Source organism: Peromyscus eremicus, chromosome 16_21, assembly GCF_949786415.1.
Source record: "Peromyscus eremicus chromosome 16_21, PerEre_H2_v1, whole genome shotgun sequence".
Taxonomy (NCBI): Eukaryota; Metazoa; Chordata; class Mammalia; order Rodentia; family Cricetidae; genus Peromyscus; species Peromyscus eremicus.
Window position 1 is genome coordinate 25,831,623 of NC_081432.1, and position 14,733 is coordinate 25,846,355.

The 14,733-nt window shown below is 44.4% G+C and overlaps 1 protein-coding gene across 1 annotated transcript in view; it reads right to left on the reverse strand.

Annotated features, from left to right (window-relative positions):
• Micu1 (mitochondrial calcium uptake 1) overlaps window positions 1–14,733 on the reverse strand; it is a 142,756-nt gene that overhangs the window by 33,483 nt on the left and 94,540 nt on the right. The window contains exon 9 of the mRNA XM_059281814.1: window positions 841–978. Within this exon, the coding sequence (XP_059137797.1) occupies window positions 841–978 (138 nt within the window). The remainder of the gene's footprint in view (window positions 1–840; window positions 979–14,733) is intronic.

Here is a 14,733-nt window from a genome sequence, read left to right on the forward strand (position 1 = left end):
GTAAGCAGCATTCCTCCATGGTCTCTGCATTAGTTCCTGCCTATAAGTTTCTTGTTGGCTTTCTCTGATGATGAATTATAACCTGCAAGCCCACTAGACCCTTTTCTCTCCAAGTTGCTTTTGGTTATGGTGTTATAGTGACTTTTTTTTTTTTTTAATTGTAGACTGAGTAAGTCCTTAACCCGACTTCTCAAAATCATGTTTCACTGGATTCTGTCCTTGATCCACCGTTTTCATTCTGTGTAAGACCCTCCTCATGAAATCTCTCCAGTTCTCATGGTTGTAAGTCTAACAGTGTCTGTGATCACCAAACCTGGCTCAAAGCTCTGAGGCAGACCTGGATACTGAGTTGCCTTCTCAAATTCAGACATCATAGCCAGGTGATGATGGCGCACGCCTTTAATCCCAGCACTCTGGAGGCAGAAGCAGGAGGATCTCTGTGAGTTCGAGGCCAATCTGGTCTACAGAGCAAATTCCAGGACAGCCAAGGCTACACAGAGAAACCCTGTCTCGAAAACCAACCAACCAATCAACAAAAATAGTTAAATAGAAGACATCTACGACAGAACTCTATCTTCCTATCCAAATTAGCTTCTTTTATACCTCTTGATCCCAGTGCATGGTACTACCTCTGTGTGAACAGGAAATCTGGGCTTACTCTCGTGTTCTTTGTCCACTGTTCACTATTTTTCTCTCTCTGCACCTCAGGTACGAGAGATGCATTCATTGTAACCCTGAGTTACAATGACCGGTTCAAGACACATTCTCGTTTTGTTGATGTCTTTGCAATAGCCAGACGTTCCCATGGTTTCGTTTCTCCCTGCACCCAAGGCGACCGACCTTGCCATCTTTGAAGTGCTTCTTCAGCTGCCTCTGCATGGCGGTCAGCTTCTTGGACTGTACTCCACTGTAGGCCAGCAGCATGCCACCAAACTGCCTCTCAGTGATCCGTCCATCCACCGGGTCATGGCGTTCAAACTGGGGGGAAGCAGACAGTGTTTCTGGAGTTAAACGGAAGGTGTTTCGACATGGACCGCAGAATGATTAACTGTGTTTGATGAAAGAAATGAATTGGGCCTCAGTTTCTCTCAGATAAACCATAACTGCTTATATGAAATTATCATGAAAAGAAATCATTACTGAGCTATTAATATGTGTCGATACTAATAAAAACAAACAATAAAACACAGAATAGCCAAAGCTCCTCACCCCTCACAGGTCAGGAGCATCCTTGAGAGGATAGGGCCAATTTTAAAATTCTACAAAAATTCACATTTTTTCTTTCTTTTCTTTAAGATAGGCTTTCATTACGTAGCTCTGGCTGGCCTAGAACTCAGTATGTAGACCAGGCTGGCCTTGAACTCACAGAGATCTGCCTGTCTCTACCCCTTGAGTGCTGGGATTTCATACATTAATAGTAATAACCACTTTCTAAAATTTCTCATGCCCTTGTTTCTCAGGGAAGACTTAAAAACGATTACAAATTTTATCAATTATGCATATGCAAAATCAAGTTTTTGTATGCACTTAGATCTTTAAGGACTTCAAACAAGAATAGTGTATTTACAAGTTCTCTGGAAAACAGTAACTGAATATTAGGCTACCAATAAAGCTTAAGAAAAATAAGCATTTAAAAAAGATGAATACAGCATAAAATGCCTTCAGTAGACATGCTAACTACAAAGCTACTGAAAAAAATCGTTAAAGATATTTAAATATGCAGATGAAAAGGCTAAGCATTAAGAACCTCTAGCTAATGTAAGGGTTATCAGAAAATTAAGATTTCATTTAAAACTGGGCGGTGGCAGCGCATGCCTTTAATCTCAGCAACCTTCAGGACAGCACCCCATCATTTTGAATAAGCTAGAACAGTCGAGGGTGGGGGTGGGGGGACTGAGAACCACGTTTAAATGAAAGCAAAGCTATTTGCAAAGGAATCACCATCATCAATACTGAGTGACAGTCTCCTTCCCCACTTGGGCACTCGGGATTTTACATCTGCCACTCTATCACTTCTACAGGACCAATTCATTTCTGACAAAACCCAAAGTTTTTGGGATTCGATTTAAGTTTGATTTATGGCTCAATTTACCATCCCAAAACAAAACGGAGGAACTGATAAAAATTCTGCAAGTAGGCAACTTTCTGCACTGTTTAAAGTGGGCGAATCTCTGTTTCCAGTGAGCTTAAAGGCCTGAGTCAGAGTTAGTGGTTCAGAATTCATTTAGAAGTGGATCCTAGGCCTAAGCTATGGCCCCTGTTCTCCAGGTTGGCCTTTAAGGGTCTGGACATTCACTGCCCTTTCTGGAATTCCCCATGTCATGGGCAATTTCACACCTTAGCATTTCGGCCCTCTCTGACCAGGCAGACTTGAGGTCCGAATGCTTCCTGTTTGTAAACCTCACAGCAGCTGGCTTGCTTAAGGCTCATGAAAGGCCTTCCGTTTTCACCCTCCAGAGGTGCAAGCCCACCTCCGCTGTGTTTCCAGGGCAGGCTCCAGGGGAGATCCTCAAGTAGCAATTTCAATGACCAAAGTAGCATTTTTACTGTATTTGAAGATCCAGACTTGGCTTTTAGTAACATGTTCCATTATTATTAAGCAATTAGAACTGAAAAGGCTTGAACTCTAATACTTGTCCTTTCTGCATAGTCTGGCCCACTTCACAACTCAGGGCTTTGGCTCTATGATTTGTCTTTGGGCAGCACTTCTCTGTTTAACCTACTAGCCCTTCAGAGTCAAAACTACCTAACTAATGAGTTTTTTCACGTTGCAGGGCATCACGTGTGCCAGGCAAGTGCTCTACCACTGAGCCTCAGCCTGTTGGTTTCTGAGGTCTTAAATATGGCGGCGGCGGGGCTGTGTGTGTGTGTGTTTCACACACATACAGCTACTAACAGACAGACACAAATACTCTACTGGCTCAACACTTTAAAGCTGAAGACCTACTGAGTGAAGGTTTGAGAGCTTAAAATGTCAAGATGTTACATGGCTGCAGAGATCATTTGTGCAATTACTTTTTGAGGAAGAGTCTCACGCCGCAGCCCAGATTGGCCTCAAACTCATGCTTCTGCTACCTCAGCCCTCCAAGTGAGCTATGCTTGGCTCCCATCTTGCATCTTAAGTCTTGAAAATCCTGCACGTGTGCCCTTGGAGCGCTGTAGGCACGTGATCAATCCTCAAGTCAAGGAAGGGCCTCAAGGAGAGACACGGGTCATTAAAAAATTACCACAATGCAGGAAACGTATGTGCAATCACTGGCCTGCTCTGACGTAGCAAACACAGATTGCAGTCCCTTAAGTTCCACTTAGGTGACACTTAACGAGTTCCATTCTAGTTAGTCCTGTGGCAAAGGACCTGTGTGGCCCGGCATACCACTAACTGTCTGTGCTGCTTTTCTATCTCCAAGGCCAGCCTAGCACTTCCCCTGGGCAGCCACAGCCACATTCTCTAATGCACACAAGCCTCCTGCTGATCCCCAGAGGGCGCAGGACAGGCGAGAAAGGGCCAGAGAAGAGAAGCCAGCCAACGCTAGGATTTTTCTTGGCTTTCTAAACGCGCAGTACATCATTTGCGCAGTACATCATTGTTCCCATCCCTGCTCCTTGCTGAGAGAAGGAACAGCCTTTCAGAAGGACAGATGGTCTACATATCTGTATGAAATGATCTGAGGAAGATGAAAAGCTGGGGAGAGAAGAAAAGATGTTTTCTTACAAGGGCAAAAAAAAAAAAAAAAAAATGAAAAAAAGGAAGAAGAAACCAGTATCTGAACGTGGGGCGTCATTTAGCAAAGACCTTGGTCATTATAACACTCGGGAAATGTAAAGCTGCATCGTGCTCCTTCATCCAGTGACAGCCTGAGGAGACCTGTCCAGACCCCAGGCAAATCCTTCCTTTACACAAGCTTTTCAGAATGACAAACTTCTGGAGAGGCCTGTTCTAGCTTCTGAACCACACAGTGCGAGACTGCGGTGATCTCAGGCCAGTGGGCTGACACACCCGTGCTTTTCAGTGGGACAGCATGGGGCTTCTGTGCCACTATTATACCGTCAGGAGTTTCATACTATCGGGTTCCTGAAAAGGAAACGGATTACAGGCACCATTCTCTATGGGAACCCTCCTCTTCCAGTAAGCATGCCATATTTTCAAGTTTGAGTTGAAATCTGTTTCTGTAACTGGATGGGCATCTCTAAACATAAGAGCAATCTTCACAGCCTCACTCATGGTTGTCTTCTGGCAAGTTGAGGCTTACAATTTGGAACATAACTCTGTGCTCAGCAAGGGCTAACACAATCCTTTAGGCTCTCACAGATCATGAGAGTACAGAATATTAACTAAACTGCTAGACTGCTTGTCTTTGTGGTGCTGGGTCCTTGTGCATGCTGGGCAATTATTCAATCTCTGAGTGACATGCCCAGCCTAAACAACTATACTTTTCAATTCCAAACCTGAAGACTTCTTACAGTTAAAACTGGTTTAGCTGGACCCAGAAATGGTGGTGAATACATTTAATTCCAGCATTCAAGATGTGGGCTGGGCATGGTGGTGCATGACTTTAATCTCAGCACTGGGAAGGCAGAGGCAGGCGGATTTCAAGGCAAGCCTCATCCACATAGTGTTCCAGGGCAAAACCTTGTGTGTCGTTGTCTAGCCCCCACCACCCCCCCCCCCCCAGCTTCCCCACCGGGAAAGGTGGTTTACACCTATAATCCTAGCTACTTGGGAGGCTGAGATGGGAAAATCATTGAGCCCATGAGTTTAAGATCCGCCCCAGGGAATCGAAAAGAAAGAGGTTTGGGCTGTGATCAAATCAGTTGACAAATCACAGTCCCAGTCACCTAACCAGACCAGGAACGGGGCTAACCTTTCGGTCAGACAGCCCCATGTGGTTCACAGACATACATGCAGGCAAAACACCCATACACATACAAAAATAGGAACAGTAATATTTGATATAAAATGTTTGCCCTTTGTTAATGTATGGTAATTTTTGCCCAGTTTGCCCATCTTTTAACTTTGTTTAGCTCTATTTGATGGATGAAAATCTTCATTACAGCTAGATATATAGTTTTTTTTTTTTAACTAGTTATGCCTACGAACTCTTTCCTAGGAAGGAAAGAAATGAAATATTCACCAGTAGTTTCTGTATTTTCCTTTGATTGAGACAAAGTCTGACTATATTGCCCAAGCTTTCCTTGAACCCTGTGTAGACCATGCCTTGACCTTTTAACCTCCTGCTTTACACCTGGAATGCAGGGATTATAGGTGTGACCCACGAGGCCTGACTCAAGATTTCTGTATTTTAAACAAGGAAACATCACCTAAAATATTAAAAGATAATTAGCAGCAGTGCTTAATGACAGTGATTAACTCCTCAGAAATAAAGAACACATCACACCCCATGGCTCTGATGTCACATGGCTAGCTAGCATTTGGAATCTGAGGCAAGAGGAGCCAGACCTCCAGGCTAACTTTGGCTACACTGTGAGTTCCAGCCTAGGCTACATAAAAAGACCCTGTCCCAAACAAAAAGCAGATTACCAGCTGCATTTGATTAAAAGTTTGCAGTCTGCTAAGTTTTAGTTGGAATGTTTGGGGATTTGTTTGTTTTGAGACAAGATCTCACTGTGTAGCTCTGGCTGTCCTGGAACTCACTTATGTAGACCAGGCTGACCTCCAACTCACAGAGATCCACTTGCGTGGCCACCATGCCTGGCTAACTGGGGATTTAAACTATGATTTACGTATTGTGCAAGCCTAATTAATCAGGCTGCCTCTCCTGAAGGAAGTCTGGGGCGACTTTCAGCCAGTTAACCTGTCTTCTGTTCAAATGTGCATCAAGTGTGGCGTTAGGAGAGATCTGTCTTCAAAGAAAAGGATGCCTGAAGAGCTATGATCTTCAAAGGGAAATTCTGAGATTGCCAGGTCTCAGTATGCACGCTGTCATGGGCTAAGCTGTCACCATAGGCTTAACGCTCAGACCTTCCTCGCCAGATCTGCACGATTTCCATACACCAACCCTCAAAACATTCATATTCTGCAACAGCTCTGGTTAGCCTTCCTGAAGAACCTGAACAATAAACCGAGGACAGTAACTGCTGTTCAATGTCCCAACCCATCGGTGAAGTAAACGTTTCCACACGGAACTGCTGAAGAATTTCGGGGGCTTTTCCCTTTAAGGTAACTTTGAGCAAGTAATAGATGTTATATGCAATTTCTGCTTCCAGTAACATGAAAAATCTCTAGCTTTGCATTATATATTCCCGTGAGATCTGTGTCCCAGTGTTATTCAGAGTTCAAGGGCACTTCTCTTTTCATGTGAGATCACAAGAGTTTTGGAAATAGAAATACTGCTGGGGATAAAAAACCCAGAAATGCTCCAATTTCAAGAGATAAGAACCAAGGACTCACAGATTATCTGCTGCAGAGAGGCAGACTGCTCTAGACTGATGCTCCTGTGCTTTCCTGAGTCCACCTCTCTGTAGAGAAAGCTCTGGGATCCACTGTCTAGGCAAAAATACAGCAGGTTCATCCTAGCATTGCTGACAGCCTGTCAGTTTCAGGAGAGAGCTGGAGATCTGGCTTGTCCCTTACTTGAACCAAAGAACCAGTACCAGGCCTGGTGTACTTAAAGGTGAGGCAGACTGGAAAACGAAACAGTAATTAAGATAAGGAGTTTCCATTGGGCTTGGCGATTCATAATTGACCGTCTTTTCATCCCAGGGAGTAACTGAGATAAACAATGCTGGGTGTGTTGGTGCGTGCCTGTCCACCAGGCACTCAGGAGGCTGAGGAAGGAGAATGGAGAGTTAGAGACACACTCAGTCCACACAGTGAGACCCTGTCCCACCACAGGTGAAAAAGAAAAGTGAAAAAGGAAAAAACAGAAGAAAAAATACAATTATTAACCCACCTCCGTGCCCCTAAAAACACATACTGTTAAGGAGCAACCTTGAGGAAAGATGGAAGACTTCTTATTGATAAAGGGAGAAAGCCCGTGTAAGTCAGAATACACGGGCTTGCCCAGTGGGGATGCATACAGTGAGCTCCAGCGTGATGCGGATTAGCCCCATCTCACATATGGCCAACTCCTCCAGCTATGCTGCCCACACGCCTGGTGATTTCTCACAGCAATGAAACAGAAACATGAAAGCTGCCCGGTCGAAGCAGGGAGAACCCAATCACCTTTAGACACTCCGTTCCAAAGGAGGCGTCCATCAGTTGTGACAGGACTTGGAATAACTTGTAACTCTGGAGGAAGGCTTGTTTTATGCTAAGGACCTGGGTAATTTTTCTTCCTGTCATTTTTTCCTCTCTGGAGTTGTCCCTGTTTCATCTCCTTGTACAAACCCTGTCCTTCCCTGAACTCTATGGCCCTATTAATGATCTCAAATGCACTCAGCTTTCCAGAATCTTCTGAGCTCTGACAACAGGTAAGGCCTATCAGCTGCGCCCAAACTGTAGCCTTACAGGCTACTTACTAGTGGCCTGGGATAGTTAGGAATGCTGTCCAACACAAAACTGTCAACCTACGGAAAACATTGAGACATTTTTGCAATTTTTTAAAAACTTGATTGCGTGTGTGGTTCCTGAGTGTAAATTCTGTAGATAACAATATTATGACACAATATCAAGGTGTTGGACATGTCTGCTGATACAACAGAAGAGTATATTCTGCACCGCATTAGGCTTTATTTGTTCATGGTGACTGTATCTCTTATAACATTATATACTGCTTAAAAATTCTTTCGTGTTTATGGTGTGTGTGCACGCACGTGTGCGTACACGCGCATGTACAGTGCACACGTGGAGGTCAGAGGATAATCTTGGGTGTCGGTCCTTGTCTTATTGTCCACAGAGTCTCTTGTTCTCTGCGGCATATTCCAGGTGGGCTGGCCCCAGGGCTTTTGGGGACTGGCTTGACTCCACCTTCCATCTGCCGACAGGAGTGCTCCCTACATCAGCATGCTCTGGCTGGCTGGATGTGGGCTCCAGGGACCTGGACTCTGGCCCTTGTGCTTGTAGAGCAAGCATTTTACCTACTGAGTCATCTCCTGGCCCAGTATTATGTGCTTCTTGAAGGAAGAGCCTGTGATTTACATTATTTTTTTGTGTCACATACAGTGCTAGGTCACATAGCATAATCTCATTAAATAGTTTTGGTTGAATGTCTATGCCTTATTTATAAACTTTACCAACCAATTTATCATCAGATGGGCACCTAAGAGACATTCTGCAGTAGAGACTATGGTAGGCCTAAGGGGTGATGGTATGGCTTCTTTAGAATTGGTATTTATTCCCGAGGATGGGAGGGGGTCTTGAAGTTGCCCCTAAAGCTTCAAGGAGATGACAAGGTGTGGGTTCTGCTGGTTCGAAAGGACGACTTGCCTTTGCTGGGTCAGCTCACATACAACAAGACAGGAAGAAAGAGGACAAACAGCCAAGAACAGCAACAAGCGTGATGGAGGCTGTAGGCAAGACACAGTGCCAGACTTTGCAAGCCAAAACAATTTGTACTCAGCATCTGAAGGCAGGCTGGAGTGATAAATTAGGTGAGACTGGCAGGTGCATTTACTCATTAAAGTGAGAACCCAAAGAATCTATCAGTGAAGTTCTGTTTTGTTCTTCTACTTGCTATTACAAAACTCTGCCATGTCATCAATTTTTATAAAATTCAGGCAAGGACAGATGTCTGAAAATCATTAGCGTAACACGGTAGCCCATTAGGAAAGTAAGAATATTTTGATCAGGACATAGAAAGACCAACTCATCTGAGTTAGAAAACTGAATCTCGGGGCTGGAGAGACGGCTCAGCAGTGAAGAGCACTGGCCGCTCTTTCAGAGGTCCGGAGTTCCACTCCCAGCAACCACACGGTGGCTCACAACCATCTATAACGGTGGGATCTGAAGCTTTCTCTGGTGTGCATGCAGACAGAACACTCATACATTAAAAAAAAATACATAAATAAATAAAAGAAAAGAAAAAAGGGAATTGCAGGATCTACACTCAACTGAAGACATTGGTGGGTGTCCTTTCATTTAGCTGCTGAAACTGGTAACCTCTGGAAAACACTTATGCAGCCCTGTCGTCTCTTTTGGTGTGTGGAAAAACCAGGATACCCACCCCCCCCACTTCCCTGACCCTCCACCCCCGAATCCACATCAAAAATACTGCTTCTCTGGGGGCTGGAAATGAATCCAATGTAACATGGATGCAAGAAAATAGCACTGGCAGTCAAACAGACTTGATTTTTTTCTCCCTTGGACAAATACCAACTGTGTATCTCTAGGCAACCTGTTTAACCCTTCCAAGCCTCGGCTACCTCATCTACAACATGGATAAGATGACAGTATCTTTCTCTTGGGATTACTGTGAGGTTAAGTTAGATAACAGATGTAAAGTTACCTTGATTGATATTTTCTCAGATATATTTACTTAACTTTTTTTTTTTAGATAGCATCTCACTAGATAGCTCAGGATGGTCTGGAACTTCTTATTCTATATTGCTGGGAATTAAACCCAGGACCTTATGACTTCTGTCACTGGCCTGTGTCTGTAGATGCCTTTACATTGTTCTTTACATTTTAAGAATTATTATTGTTTTGAAATTGTGTGTGTGTGTGTGTGTGTGTGTGTGTGTGTGTGTGTGTATCCATCCCCAGAAGCACTTGATACCCTGGAGCTAGAGTTATAGGTGGTTGTAAGTCACCTGATATGAGTGCTGGGACTTGAACTCAGGACCTCTGCAAGAGCAGTACATGCTCTTAACAGATGAGTCACTGTTGGGACACAGACCAGGAATGGAGTTGTGTGAGAATTCTGAGTGCTGTGAGAAAACTCCAGGAAAAAAAGAGTCTTGTGACCTCAGTTTCTTCAAAACACATAGCTGTTCTTGGAATGTGTTTTCACGCTCCTCCCAGGTGGAGAGGATAGGAGTTAAGTTAACTTCAGCTGTTGTTATTCATGCACCTCTATGGAAAAACATGTTTTTGCCACATGCGGCTTGTCCTTGTGACTGTACACTTTACTCAGGACTCAACCTTCAGATTATAAATTGTCTGATGCTCTGAATAAAGCTGGCTGTTGCATGAGACTCTAGTCCACCTCATTTTTAGGCCCTGTTCTCCTAAGTTCACGATGCAACTAGAGTGGTAAACAAGCTACATCTCCAGCCCCTTTATTATTTTGAACTCTGTGTGTGTGTGTGTGTGTGTGTGTGTGTGTGTGTGTGTGTGTGTGTACACACATGTGAGTGCTGGTGCCTGCACAGGCCACAAGAGGGCGGCAGATCCCCTAGAGCTGGTGTTCCACGTGACTGGGCTGCCTGACATGGGAGCTGAGAAGATCAGGCCATGCTCTTAACTGCTGGGCCACTCCCCAGCCCTATATGCTAGCATCCCTGAAACCAGTGGACTTCTAAGCTTGCTATTAGCCAGGCGGCAACATTGCCATTGTTGCCACAGCCTGTATAAACAAGTCAAAGTTGGCAAAATGGGTGTCAACAGCTTAGAAGAAACCCAGGCAGCAGTGGGATTTTCTTTTCAAAATGCTGTACCAATGATGCTGTGATGGCTCAAAGGACAACAGTATGTGGGAAAGCAGACAGGACCCATATAGACTAAAACATTCAGAGGTGTGCTGGCTCCTGAGTGGAGGGCAAGTTTAGACCAATTTATTAATTGATTTACTTGCATTTCCCTTTTGTGTCTGCATAAGAACGCCGTATACTAAAAGTCTAAGCCTAGAGGAATAGTGTAAGCTTTATAGTTATTGACAGGGAAAAAATCCTGGTGTGGCTCATAACTAAGTATTTTTACTACCCAGAAAGTAAAAAAGTACTTTTGTCATGGTACTCAACAGCATTTCCTTTTCTTTCTCTGTGATAAGATAACGGTGCATCCTTCTAATGTCTGTGCTTTGCTTTTTGATAGAGTGTGGCAGTAATCAGCCGGGCACAGACTGAGAGCTCAGTAAACAGCTGACGTGTGTAACGTTATTAGCAAAAGGTTTGGGGTTATACTTGTGTCTGTTACCTTCAGCTACATTTAAAAAACAAGGTCTTATTCTTAGTTTTGCTTATGTGTATCTGTGTGAATGTATGCTGTGTGTGTGTTTATATGTGCCCATGGAGGACAGAAGAGGGCACTGGATACCCCGGAGCTGGGGTTAGAGATGGTGAGTCACCTGATGTGGGTGCTGTGAACTGAACTCAGGTCCTTGATGACAGCATTCTTAACCACTGACCCATCTCCCTAGCCTCCCTTCAGCTAGAATTAAAGAGAACTATGTCATTGTCTATGAAGACAACACCCCATGGAGAAGGGCTCCTGATCGATTGGCAGTTAATGCCTGATGGTTGCTAGTGGAGGTTGAGTCATTCTTCTTCAGTAGTCACAGGAAGTTGCCCATGAGTCAGTAAAAACAAACAAACCCATACTCATGCTCATATAGGCTACCCTAATCAGACTCAGTGGGTCATAGAAAAATGAAGGCATGGATGTAAGAGGGGCTGTGCTGGGAAGGAAGGGTTCAGAGGGAATGAAGGATGGAAAGGGTGTGTATGAAAATGATCAAAATAATTATACAAATGTGTGAAATTATCAAACAATACATTTTAAAACGTAGCATAGAAAAGCTGATTGAGGAAGGAAAGAAAGACCAAGAAGTAATGCTTTTAATACCCCCGCCCCTCCATGGCTGGCATGAGTTCCTTGCACGGAGGAGACAGAGGGAGAAGAGACGGGCAAGAGTGAGCTGTGCTCGGGATTAAAGGCTGAATCAGAAACCCACCTTCTAAAAACCAGGCTTCGGGAAGTTTATGGAAACCAGAGCTGTAAGAATAAACCAGAAGCCTTCCACTTACTCCACGCAGGGCCCAAATTAATGGGGTGTGGGACAGTGATTATAAATTCTTCCCATTTGCTCCTTCATTTATGCCTCACAGTACTCTGACAGAGAACAGGTAAATGCCCTGCACATTTACCAGGACACAGCTTACACCGCATTCTTGGGGCTTTTCTAAATTTGCTGACACAGATGTGTTTTACTGGCTTGATTAGAGCTATGACAAACATTGCCACGATTTACCAAGCCCGTCACAGAGGCTGTGAGATGATCGAGTATGCACGCGCTAATATGTAAGGGGGAAGAGAAAGAACGGAAATTCCTCTCAGGTAATGGTAAGCTAGGCTGTCCCTTTATACCCAGGAGGGGACAATGTTATGAAAAACAGCTCTTGACGGAAGCTTCCTACAGTAATGTCACAGACCCAAGACACGAAGAAGAACAATTGTCGTGGGGTTAGAGAAATGATGGTATTCCAGGAATCCACCGTGGCAGCTCCCCACGCTCCACAAAATGATCGCCAGCTGAGCGATGCAGAGAAGTCTGCTACACGAGAACCATGGAGCGGTTTAGGCTGTCTGATTTTACACATACAAGTGGCGCTAAATACTAATTTGTGTACTCTGAAATTTCTTCCTGCCTTAAAGACAGTGTCTTATTTTGAAGACGCTAGTTTAAAAATTCCTAATTTGTCCTTCAGTTTTCAGAGCACAAATGTCAGTTGGTCTCACTTCTTGGAAAGACTGGCCCCCCCTCCCCCTTTCTTTTTTACAAAAACCATTTATTTTTAATTATGTGCAAGTGTCCATGTGTGTGGGTATGTACATGTGAGTGTAGTGCCCATGGAGGCCAGAGGAGACAGATCTCCTTGTAGCTGGAGTTACAGGTAGTTTTGAGCTGCCCAATGAGGGTGCTGGGAACTGAACTTGGTCGGGTACTCTGTAACCATGTAAGCAACCATGAGCCACTGTTCCAACCCTTCCCCCAAATCCCTTTAACTGGCCTGATCTGTTTCTTGTTTAGGTGGTAGTGGTAATTGAACCTAGGACCCTGTACACAGTTACATGCTCTACCACTGAGCTACGCTCACAGGCTAGATTGCTTGGCTTAATACTATCATTCTCTCCCACCCCCCACCACTGGGAGAGGTTCTCACTTTGCAGCCCTAGCTGTCTTGGAACTTACTATGTAGACCAGGATGACTTCAAATTCACAGAGATCATCTGCCTCTGCCTCCTGAGTGCAGGGATCAAAGGTGTGCACCACGATAGACTAATCCTACCATTCTTAATTCCGATCATCTAGAAAGCCATTCCGTAAGCAGTGAGCTCATTATCATTAGCTATTATGGAAAAAGCTAATATTCTTCACTATAGTCAATACTCTATTGTAAAGTGCCAACGTTTTAGAACAGGAAATGTTCAATTAGAAAGTAAAGCACAAATCAGAGAAACTTGAATTCAGATTAAGTTGACTGAGGAATAGACAGGCAAGTGTAAGAAAGATAAAGAGTTTGAGACTCGGAAACATGTATTCACTGAAGCTTTAACATCCAAAGTGAGAAGGCAGAGTGGACATGGAGGGTGAAAGGCACAGTATCTAGCGGGCCAGAGTACCAACAATATCATTTGGTTTTCAGTAAGAAAGATGTGGTGGGCCGGGCAGTGGTGGCGCACGCCTTTAATCCCAGCACTCAGGAGGCAGAGCCAGGCGGATCTCTGTGAGTTCAAGGCCAGCCTGGTCTACAGAGCGAGATCCAGGACAGGCACCAAAACTATACAGAGAAACCCCGTCTCAAAAAAAGAAAAGAAAAAATAAAAGAAATGGGGGCCCAGCCTCTCTCCTTCTCCCCACCTGCCCTTCCCCATCTCTGGGCCACCTTCATCTCCTGGGGTTCTGAAATTCCCTTTTGCTGAGGACAGCTTGTTTTGTTTTTTGATGACATACACCCAAAAAGAAGCTTGAAAGTAACTAGAAAAGCTAAAAATAATGACCTCACAGCACGCGCAGGTTTTATGGGGTGAGGCCGCTGTGATCACAAACCTCTGTGGACCATACACAAACTTCAAAGACTTTCAAGTGCCCGGCAAACAAAAATAATAGTTAAGAGACTCTTAATTAGCCGGTGACTTCTCACGTGACCTGCCTTATCCGATTTTCCTTGGTCATTGGAAGAGCTTGATTGGCCAATCAGTGGATAGTTGAACAGGGGTGAACTAGAGGACTTTTTTGTTTGTTTGTTTTCTTTTCTGTTTTTCCCAGTTGACATCATAAAAGACTCAATGGGAACTGCGGATGTCGCTGAGTGGGTAGAGTACCTGTCCCCTGTGCAGGAATCCCTGGTTTCTGCAGATATAGCTCAGTGGGTAGGGCACCTGTCTGCCATGCAGGGAGTCCTGGTTTTAGTTGCCCAGCAATGCATAAACTAAAAGTGAGGCAGGAGTGACTTAGAGCCACCCTGGGCTACAGAAGACCCTGTCTCAAAAATAAAGGGAAATAAGAAGATGAGATTGAATTATTTTCCTATTCTCAGAAATACTGTTCTTTTTGGGGGATTTGGCGGTAGTTACGCTTGGTAAGACAGGGTCTCACTATGTAGCCCAGGCTGCTCAAACTCAGGATCCTCCTGCCTCAGCTTCTTTTGTACTGGGGTTTGAGGCCTGTACCACCACATCTTTCTTTTTCTTTTCTTTCTTTCTTTTTGGTTTTTCGAGACAGGGTTTCTCTGTGTAGTTTTGGTACCTGTCCTAGAACTCACTCTGTAGACCAGGCTGGCCTCGAACTCACAGAGATCCGACTGCCTCTGCCTCCCAAATGCTGGGATTAAAGGCATGCACCACCACCTCCCATTTCTATGCAGCCACCCAGCCCTGGTTTTCTGTCAGCCTCC